Source organism: Pecten maximus, chromosome 18 (assembly GCF_902652985.1).
Source record: "Pecten maximus chromosome 18, xPecMax1.1, whole genome shotgun sequence".
In the NCBI taxonomy this organism is placed as follows: Eukaryota; Metazoa; Mollusca; class Bivalvia; order Pectinida; family Pectinidae; genus Pecten; species Pecten maximus.
In genome coordinates, this window is record NC_047032.1 from 27,916,828 (window position 1) to 27,928,349 (window position 11,522).

Consider the following 11,522-nt stretch of genomic DNA (forward strand, 5'->3'; position numbering starts at 1 on the left):
AATGAGGAATCTGGACAGGCTGAGGGAGCAGTTTGAAAAATAGGGTTCTGAGCGAGGAATTCGGCGAAGTTTTCACGGATTATTGTGTTTTGGATGTAACAATTCGTATTGGGTGACACGGTAGGTTAAAGATAAATGTTTCTAGATGATGGTAGTACGTGTATATAGTATGCGCCGTGTCAGTTTGAATAAATGTGTTTTTTAGTCAATTGAAGTGAGATGGGGTGCCGTTTCGCTCATGGCGGAGTTGCCAACCTTGTACTTTACAGAGTGCACATACCACTGTCATGTATAAAAAAATGAAAATCACATTTTCTATCCAAGCGCCTGTGGTCAGATACTGTCAGTTGCTCGACTATTTGCTGATGATAGTGCAATAGCACATTCAACAAGAAAGGCGGAGTTTGGGCAAGCTATATATTTTGATTTTGAACAGCTAAAACTTTGGTCTGACAAATAGTTAATAGCTCATCATCCACTTAAAATGAATCTTTGTTTATCTCGTATCTAACCTGACCTTGTGAACCCACATTTAACAATAACGGAACTCCGACCCAATAATCGGTTCGCGGGAGTAGCGCTATTGAAAACACACAATATAAAACCAATTACAGGTTTGTCCATCTTTACAAGTAAATTTCGACTATATTAGGAATTGAACTGACAAAAAGGGTTTGTTTAAGAGTACGGTCTATGGAGAGTGAACATTTATGTCGTATTCGTAATAATGTTAGTAATCTGAATACTGATTTATCACGTGTCAACCTAGCTGACAGTCCTTTCTGTCGATGCGGACAAAGTAAAGAGGACGGGAAACATGTCATTTTTCATTGTCCATTGTATAATATTTACATTTGCTCCGCATTTCCCCATTGACACAATGCTTAGAGGCAGTTGCCACCATACAATGTACGCCTATAACACCCAGTGCCCCAGGCTATAACACCCAGTGGGTCATGTGACATTAAAAAAGGCGGGATTTTTTGTGTTGGTTTAGTTTTTTTCAAAGTTGACGAACTTGGTAAGACAATGTAAATATAAGTATTGAACAGCGATTTTAATGTTGTTATAGTCGATATGGCAGCAAGATGTATGGTGGGCAAATGTAGCATGGAAACCCTAACGGGTTTGTACATCTTGCTGCCATATCGACTATAACAACATTAAAACCACTGTTCATTGCTTAAATGTACAAAAATACAACGCTTAGATACTAATTTGGGACACTGTTCTGCAATTGTGGGACACTGTTCTGCTGTTGTGGGACACTGTTCTGCTGTTGTGGGACACTTTTCTGCTGTTGTGGGACACTGTTCTACTTTTGTGGAACACTGTTCTACTGTTGTGGGACACTGTTCTACTTTTGTGGAACACTGTTCTACTGTTGTGGGACACTGTTCTGCTGTTGTGGGACACTGTTCTGCTGTTGTGGGACACTGTTCTACTTTTGTGGAACACTGTTCTACTGTTGTGGGACACTGTTCTGCTGTTGTGGGACACTGTTCTGCTGTTGTGGAACACTGTTCTGCTGTTGTGGGACACTTCTGCTATTGTGGAACACTGTTCTGCTGTTGTGGGACACTGTTCTGCTGTTGTGGGACACTGTTCTGCTGTTGTGGGACACTGTTCTGCTGTTGTGGGACACTATTCTACTTTTGTGGAACACTGTTCTACTGTTGTGGGACACTGTTCTGCTGTTGTGGGACACTGTTCTGCTGTTGTGGGACACTGTTCTGCTGTTGTGGGATTCTGTTTTGTTATTGTGGGACACTGTTCTACTGTTGTGGGACACTTTTCTGCTGTTGTGGGACACTGTTCTACTGTTGTGGGACACTGTTCTGCTGTTGTGGGACACTGTTCTGTTATTGTGGGACACTGTTCTGATATTGTGGGACACTGTTCTGATATTGTGGGACACTGTTCTGCTGTTGTGGGACACTGTTCTACTGTTGTGGGACACTGTTCTACTTTTGTGGAACACTGTTCTACTGTTGTGGGACACTGTTCTACTGTTGTGGGACACTGTTCTGCTGTTGTGGGACACTGTTCTGCTGTTGTGGGACACTGTTCTACTTTTGTGGAACACTGTTCTACTGTTGTGGGACACTGTTCTGCTGTTGTGGGACACTGTTCTGCTGTTGTGGGACACTGTTCTGCTGTTGTGGGATTCTGTTTTGCTATTGTGGGACACTGTTCTACTGTTGTGGGACACTTTTCTGCTGTTGTGGGACACTGTTCTACTGTTGTGGGACACTGTTCTGCTGTTGTGGGACACTGTTCTGTTATTGTGGGACACTGTTCTGATATTGTGGGACACTGTTCTGATATTGTGGGACACTGTTCTGATATTGTGGGACACTGTTCTGCTGTTGTGGGACACTGTTCTACTGTTGTGGGACACTGTTCTACTTTTGTGGAACACTGTTCTACTGTTGTGGGACACTGTTCTACTGTTGTGGGACACTGTTCTGCTGTTGTGGGACACTGTTCTGCTGTTGTGGGACACTGTTCTACTTTTGTGGAACACTGTTCTGCTGTTGTGGGACACTGTTCTGCTGTTGTGGGACACTGTTCTGCTGTTGTGGGACACTGTTCTGCTGTTGTGGAACACTGTTCTGCTGTTGTGGGACACTTCTGCTATTGTGGGACACTGTTCTGCTGTTGTGGGACACTGTTCTGCTGTTGTGGGACACTGTTCTGCTGTTGTGGGACACTGTTCTGCTGTTGTGGGACACTATTCTACTTTTGTGGAACACTGTTCTACTGTTGTGGGACACTGTTCTGCTGTTGTGGGACACTGTTCTGTTATTGTGGGACACTGTTCTGATATTGTGGGACACTGTTCTGATATTGTGGGACACTGTTCTGCTGTTGTGGGACACTGTTCTGCTGTTGTGGGACACTGTTTTGCTATTCTTGGACACTGTTCTGCTGTTGTGGGATACTGTTCTGATATTGTGGGACACTGTTCTACTATTATGTGACATTGTTCTACTGCTTCGGGACACTGTTCTACTGTTGTGGGATTCTGTTTTGCTATTGTGGGACACTGTTCTACTATTGTTGGACACTGTTCTGCTATTGTGGGACACTGTTCTACTATTGTGGGACATTGTTCTGCTGTTGTGGGATTCTGTTTTGCTATCGTGGGACACTGTTCTACTGTTGTGGGACACTGTTCTACTATTGTGGGACACTGTTCTGATACCCCATGCCCCGTAATACTGTTGTAATCGATAAAATCACAAAACTCGAAAGTACCATCTGACCAACAGATAAACAGTTTGTTGATCCTAGACGCACTGATCTACCTCAAATATTTTACATACCCATCTATCTCAAACTTTATTATAACTGCTTTCTAATAAATAATGCTGTCGGTAACCCTATCATATTTCGGAAAAATGTTTCCCTGTTATTACAAGGACTTTCTGTTGTATAAATAATACATGCTGAATTTGTCTCAACATATCAAAATAGCAACAATAGAATACTTCAAAGGATTCTAGGCAGTCCATAAGATGCTGATAATTTTTGGTTATTTACAGGTTTTCAGCTTACAAGTTAAGCTTCTTTTCATCAGTGTACTTCCGGAGGCAAACATGAGTGTGGCCATTATCTCCCCTCCCGAGATGTGGACAAAACAATCATTTCATAGATATGAAGAGAGTGTTTAATTCTGTACAAAACAAATAAAAAAGATCGCACGTGGTATTACTAAAGGCACTTCTAAATATTATAATTATTAAATTGATAGTGCCTGAATATTCATAGAAAAAAAACAAGTGTATCCAATATTTGTATAGTCATGTGCAATTCCTGTCAACGTGTTATGTTTCATTGATGCAGAATCAAAGAGGTTTTTTTTTCTAAGACTACTCGCGCGTTTTCATCTGGGTTTGGTTTGTATTGTTTAACGTCCTATTAACAGCCAGGGTCATTTAATTAGGACGCACAAGGTTTGGGAGGTGGAGGAAAGCCGGAGTACCCGGAAAAAAACCACCGGCCTACGGTCAGTACCAGGAAACTGCCCCACGTGGGTTTCGAATCCGCGACCCAGAGGTGGAGGGCTAGTGATAAATTGTCGGGACACCTTAACCACTCGACCACCGCGGCCCCGTTTTCCATCTGGGCGCTAGAGTGATTAGATAAGCTGATATAACTTGTTTCTTTATTGTTGTAAAACAGATAACAAAAAGGGTAGAAGATTTAATATACCTTACTTAGCATCAAATATAATCATAAAGCTCTGGATATATTTAAACAAACAAATAAAACAAAACAACTTACTTTGAACCTTTCCGTAACCGTCACATTCTTTCCCTGCACAATAATACCAAAGGCCAAAATGAATATCAATTCCAAAAATCGAAAAGTATTTTGCTGTCGACCAATAGGGTGTGGCAAAACCAAGCAGATGGAGAAACCACCCAACACATGCTATTCCGATGGCTATCTTCAGCAATAACGGCGCCCTGCTAAACGATTCCGATATAGACATACTTCCAACTTCGTAATTTTTCACTAATGTCAAAATCGTAAATATCACCTTTTTTAGGTTAATTGTGATTGCGATCAGTTTTCTGTCAACTCCTCCAGTTCCAAGGTATAAAGGTATTTACGATTAAATTAACAATCAATCCCAATGCAAGATGGCCGTCTGTTCGTAGCTGAAGGTGACGATAGATAGGGTATTCCTAAAAACTGTTTCAAAAAGATTGGTCAACTTCATGTCGACCGCGAATTATAAAGCTAGTTCTTTATCACAACCAGACCGAAATCATTGGCAATAACACACAATGATTTGATCGTTTTTGCCATACAATGTTAGAATCTAAATGAAGTTTTATTCACTTTTAGGTTGTAGTTTATATTCTTATCGGTCGCATTTCGTAGGTATCGCCAAATTAGTGTATCTTTACACACAAACTTAATTACTTTTATATTGGAGCTTTTAAAATGAAGTGACTTTTTGAAAATAAAAGCAATAAATTTATCGTTTTGTAAATGTTTAAATGACTGAAAAGGCGTTCATAAGCTGACAGTTCATTACACATCAAGCCAATTTTATCGATCATAGTAAACTTGCTATAAATTTAATATCAGTAGATTAAATTATTCAGGTTCGATTTAGCTAACAATGCTTTTTTTTAAATGTTAATGTTTTCATAAATATGACAAATCTTATCCCAATTATCGTACAATTTATATAAATAAGAATTTCATTTAAAACAAAATACTACAAATGTGAGCACATTATTTCAAATATTTTATCATATGTATTGATTTACTGTAGATGGTACATTATTCAATAGGTTACCTGATATAAGGGATCTGCCAACAACAATAGGTTATTTATTAAACCATCACCCAACAATGAAAATATCACAGTGTAATATAAACAATATTTCAATAGTTCAAGTTAACAAAACGGAATGTCACATTCGTCTGGTGCCCATGCGCAGCGACCTATCTAGGACTGTAAGCAGGTAATGTTTACTTTGCCATTCTGATACCATCGAATTGAGGATTACATCGTTTCCAACTCTAACACGGCCTAGATACATACGTCACCCCCGAGGTATGTGGAGGTACACCATACGTACAGAGTGACCAGGTGATTAGTTACAATAAACAGATATATGGACCAGGCGTCTGTGTTGAAGTTAACATTTGAATGGTTCAGAAAAAAAACAACGGAAATTAAGGTATCTACTCTCAAAATATATATATATTTTTTAAATACTCCACCTTATAACAGATACGCCATACTCGATGTAATAATCATAATTCTGTTAAGTAAACATTCAACTCGATCTTGTTGCTTGTATCCTGGATTTTTACGATAGAAAAAAACCCCATAAAAACCCCAAGAAAAAGACAATTCTGCAAAAGCTTTTTAAAATAAATAGATAAATAAATAAATAAAAGATAAATAAATAGATCAAATAAATAAATAAATAAAAAAGTAATTCTGATCTGTTTGGTTTATTTAAAGAAAGATAACTCGCATAACAAATGGTATTTGAATCAGAGGGATTTAGAAACTCAGACATTTGATACAAATAAAAGTAATATAAAGAAAAGATTTAATCATATATATTTGCATTATTCAATCAAATCACTGATATGGAAGCTTACCATTTGCTGAAGTACATTGTACGAAAGTGATGGGATATTTGAACGCACTATACGTGAAGTATGTGTATAATAATGTGTCTTCGCTTGAGCTTGACCACATTATACATCAAGTTTGAGTATGAACAATTGAAAATGTCCCTATGCATAAGGTTTGTGTATGATAATGATTACGTTTGTGTATAATAATAAGTTTGTGTTTGATCTTGAATACATTATACATGATGTTAGTGTATAATAATAAGTCTGTGTTTGATCTTGAATACATTATACATGATGTCAGTGTATAATTATAATTACGTTTATGTATGATATTGATTTTGTGCTTGAACACATTTTACATGCAATTTGAGTATGATAATGAGTCCATACATAAGTTGATCACAGTATACATGACGATTGTGTATAATAATAATTCTGTGCTGTATTTTGAGTACATTATGCATTTAAGTTGAAGTATGGTCAATCACTCACCGTATTTTCTACAAGCACATATAACACAGTGAAATTCTGCATACGAAGCGAGTGGCTATCCTTATGTATTTGTTGAAATTTCTGTCACAAATGTGACCCCCTCATAGGGACTTTGTTCATTATAGTACTTAATGGCGACTTTCCAATGCTAACATTCAAATCGTACAGCAAAAGCATCGTTGCTATGGTAATAACGTAAATAAAGATGTATGTCATTGTTGTCCGGTTTTCTACTTGTAGAATATTTTATGGTCTATTTTATATGTTGCAAGATGTTTGACACTTTAATAATCAATTGAAATTAGAATCCGTCATCCACGACAAATGTTATCCATTAGGTACATTCTGGAATTTGGTTTGTTTTTGTTTAACTTCCTATTAACAGCCAGGGTCATTTAAGGACGTGCCAGGTTCTGGAGGTGGAGGAAAGCCGGAGTACTCGGAGAAAAACCACCGGCCTACAGTCAGTACTTGGCAACTGCCCCACGGGCTAGTGTTAAAGTGTCGGGACACCTTAACCACTCGGCCACCGCCGCCCCCAGGAAGCAGAATGATCTATATATATATGTATAACAAAGAAGAACGCCGATGTGGCGCAGCGGTATAAGCTGCGGATATTTCTGGCTAGGCGATTGGGTGCCGTAGATCGTGAGTTCGAGGCCCGGTCAGGGCACGAGTCAAAAAGTTGTCTTCCTTCGTCATTTGTGTTGCTAAGTTATATACATATTTATTAGCACAATGTATCATATACACTATGTGTTGGCGATCCGAAGATATATATATTTCCTGTCGTAGTTGTACCGAGAGATATACATATATAAAGAAGATATATACACTGTAGGATTTCGACAGCTTTTAAAGTCAAAATGTGGAATATTTAATGAAGCGGCCATTTTGTTGCGACATTATGAATTTATTATGTCACGTGGTTGTCATTATTTGACGTCACAATGAAGGTCTGAGTGGAGCAGCCATTAAACGCTACGTACATGTATATTATTTTAGATTAATACCACACTAAATATATTTTTGTATATCTACAAACAGATGGAAGCAGGAAATCCAACTTTAAAGTTTTTCTTCCTTTTCATTAACTACAATCAGAGACATATATCTATATATGTCTCTGTTACAATGTATTTAATTATTTGATCAAATTCCAACTGATGTTTTCACATTAGACTCTATTGACATTATGATACAATGTGTTTATCATGTCTATACTGTTATATAACGTCAATCTATATCATATAAGTATATCATGGGTGTCTGTGCGATAGTCCAGAATATTTGACCCTCGGTACTGGTAATCGAGCAATGTTCTATTCCACGAGGCCGAGGGCCAGCAATAGAACATCGGTCGAATACCAGTACCGAGGGTCAAATAAATGTATTCTGGACTATTGCACAGACACCCATGATATACTTGTTTTATTATATATTCACTATATAAAAGACACTATAATCACTGAAATCTCGACTGTCCCGTTGGCCTAGAAGTCACCATGACTGTCGTCGGCAGTGTTAAGGGTCATCTATATAACAGAATAATGATGAATTTCAAATATCTTTAAGTTTGCACAAAAATAGTCATGTAATATACCAAAATGTTTGTTTGGACATGTAGTGTCTTAAAATCACAAATAATTTTATGTAGATGTTAACAATTTCTTCTATAGAGTTACTTTGTGGTTAGTTGTAGCATGGAATAATTCTAAGTCACAAAAATAACCAAACCTGAAAAATAGCCCAGCTGTCATGTTCACAAGTGTCTATTCCACAGGGTAGGAGCATTTCTTTGACCGGATTTGACTTTATGTAGGTATAAACACATATTTTGTTTTGACCTTGAAATGCAAATGGCGGCTGTGGATGATATTACACAAATATGGCATAAAGAGAGGCATTTCAGCCATTAAAAATGCTCCCTTATCATACTTTTAAGACATCTGATTATAGTAAGAATGACCTTTTTAAGACAAATTGTCAAAATGGTGATTTTTGGGCCTTTTTCAGAAATATATATCTTTTACCCCAAACTCAACGGATGAACATTTTCCCTTAAAACAGTCTTCCTGCCATGTCTAGAGTTCTCTATAGTATCTAATATGAGCATTTTTGACGTTTGAAATACATTCTTATATGCCATAATTGTGTGATACTATTCACAACCGCCATTTGCATTTCAAGGTCTTAATAAAATCAGTGTTAATACATATCATAAAGTCCAATCTAGTCAAACCAATGCTCCTATCTTGTGCTTTAGACCCTTGTGAGCAACACGACATGACTGTTTTGCACAATAAATGCGATACAAATAAGTTAATTATGTCCCCCTGAAACGCATTTTTCTCATGTTTTGTTGAAATTTACGAACTACTGAACAAATTAAATGTGAACAGCAAGGCCCACAGTTTGACATGATCCATATCAAAATTTTATCAAGTTACTTCTATTAAATTGCATCCTAGTAGGGATGTATAGCCTTGTAAAATATCACTGTTTTGGCTGGATTTGCTGTTTAGATGCCCCTTAACATCTGAGTGACATCGACGCTTGAAAGGGTATGATGAAATTCCGAAACGTCAAATGTGTTCAATAGTACGCACATGACCAAATTACAAAGCGCCACATGTGTTCAATAGCCGTACAATAGTATAGAGTTGTCTCATGCCTCATCAGTCAACAGTCAAAACTCTCTCCCGAGGTGTTGGGACCAACCCGATGAACTATTTCCCGAGGCCGCAGTGGACAGTCGACAATTGCATTGTTACCTGAATAATCCGTAAGATTTCACATATAGGATATTTTATTAGGCCGAAGAACGCGTAAACAATCTCAAGTAAACTGTTTGTTCAAAAGTTGACGTTCCTTTGGTCTCGCAGTCAGGGCACGAGTCCTAAAGTTGTCTTCCTTCGTCAATTGTGTTCCTTTGTCATGCACGTCCGATAGAGAAACTGAATCCTGGTCACTAGGTGAAAGGCAAGTGTGTTACCAATGTAACACTCGTCCAACCGTGGAAGCACATTAGGAACAGTTGTATAACAAAGCTACAAATAATATAAGGATTCTAGTAAAGTTTTTACTTATAAATGATTTGTACAATACAAAGGAAAATATATATGTCGACAATAAAATAAAAGCTGTCCTGAAAATTATGTTTTGTCAGCTTAATGAAATAAAGACCATTATCACCAACATTACAGAAGTTGTGTCGTCAATTTCATCAGGAAAAGTCTATGACTTAGAAAATTTACATATAATTCAATTTACGATCAGTTTCGTTGTTACTAATCCATCTAAAGGTGGGGAAATTTAATGTATGAAACATTGGTAACCTAGTGCATTATTAGTTTCAAATCAAATTAAAATTCAGTTAATTTCCGAATGTAGTACAACATGCAGGAATTATATAATGCATCATTATAACGACATCACGGTAAACAACTGTTGATGATACACAGAACACCTGCTGTGAGTGCTAGGACGGCGGCTGCTACATCTAATCCGAACGACCAGGACACGAGGGAGTTGACTACGGAACTGAAGCTCACACCATACACAATCAGTCCCGCTATGATGGCGCAACCTGTGGAGAGAAGGACAAGGATGATAATTTTATTGATTTCGCTCACGACTTCGTATACGTTTTATTCTGTTAAAGTACACGTTTCAGATGTTATCTTATTTGAACGTTTTTCTCGCTGAGCGTGTTCCAGTAAATTGTCAGTACGCCTCATTGCCGATCGGTACATATTTATCAAGTATTGTACGTTAGCCGTCTCATCTTTGCCGTTAATATATCTAAATTCGATTATTGATTATAAGTTCACCTCTCCAAAACAAAACAAAAAAACCAAAAGAACATTTAGAGTAGTCGGCCGACCATCCATGTCGCTCAAGATCCTCCATACATCGTCTCGCACCTGTTACATGTACATATTTATTATATAATTAGGACAGATGTTCAGGTAGTAACTACATGTACATAAAAGACTACAGGTGAGAAAGTAAGATAGACAGCAGATAGGGCATGCACGTTAACCTATATTCAAATTCAAATTTTTATCAAACCATAAAGTGGGCCCACGAAGGGGCAAGTGGACAATATGATGTGAAACATGCATACTCATACAATACAAACATATTAGAAATTATACAATACAAACAAGTTTGAAGTGACAACCTACAGTAAGGCCTTGCTAAAGGTAAAAACTGGGTGTACAGTACTTGCATACATTAGAAGACAATAAGTGATGATTTATAGTTTATATTTGTGCCCAGGTGGGTCGGCTAAAAGTTTATTCTTTAAATTTACTCCTTTTTTCAAAGGCATTGATTATATACTTGGCAACATTTGTTAAAATAGTTTCGTCTTCATTTGTGACCAGCCATATAAATTTAGAATTATCCGGTAAAGCAACTAAGTTTGGATATCTTTTGAACAATGGCTGCATGAGTTCATTTCTAAGTTCATCATAAAATATACAGTTGGTGAGAAAATGACTTTCATCTTCAACTAGATTTGAAGAGCAGTATATACAAATTCGCTATGATCTTTCCAATAAGGGTTTTGTGTGCCGCCCTGTTTCAACCCTTAGGCAATGTGCCGAAATCCTTAGTTTACATGATGCCTGTCTATGTCTAAAGTCTTTTATTTTCAGGTAAGGTTCCATTTTGAAACAGTTTTTAATGTTAAAGTAGGTATCAAGTTTGCCACTTTTGGACTCTATGTTGGTTTTTTTGGTGACATTCCATGCAAGTAAAAAACTTTTTCGTAAATTGGTTTGAACATGGCATTTTAGCTTCATGACCGATAATGTAGTTTTCGGTACATTAAGCTGATTTAATAAATAATCAACAGAGGAATACCATGTTTGTAACTGTCTATTACAGGTATATGCATCATA

General features: G+C 37.4%; 1 protein-coding gene across 1 annotated transcript in view; it reads right to left on the bottom strand.

Moving 5' to 3' along the window:
• The window catches only part of LOC117316615 (lens fiber membrane intrinsic protein-like), a 35,445-nt gene extending 30,783 nt beyond the window's left edge, over nt 1–4,662 (bottom strand). Inside the window, exon 1 of the mRNA XM_033871288.1 lies at nt 4,291–4,662. Coding sequence (XP_033727179.1) covers nt 4,291–4,501 — 211 coding nt within the window. The 5' untranslated portion in view covers nt 4,502–4,662. The remainder of the gene's footprint in view (nt 1–4,290) is intronic.
• Nucleotides 4,663–11,522: the final 6,860 nt, after the last annotated feature.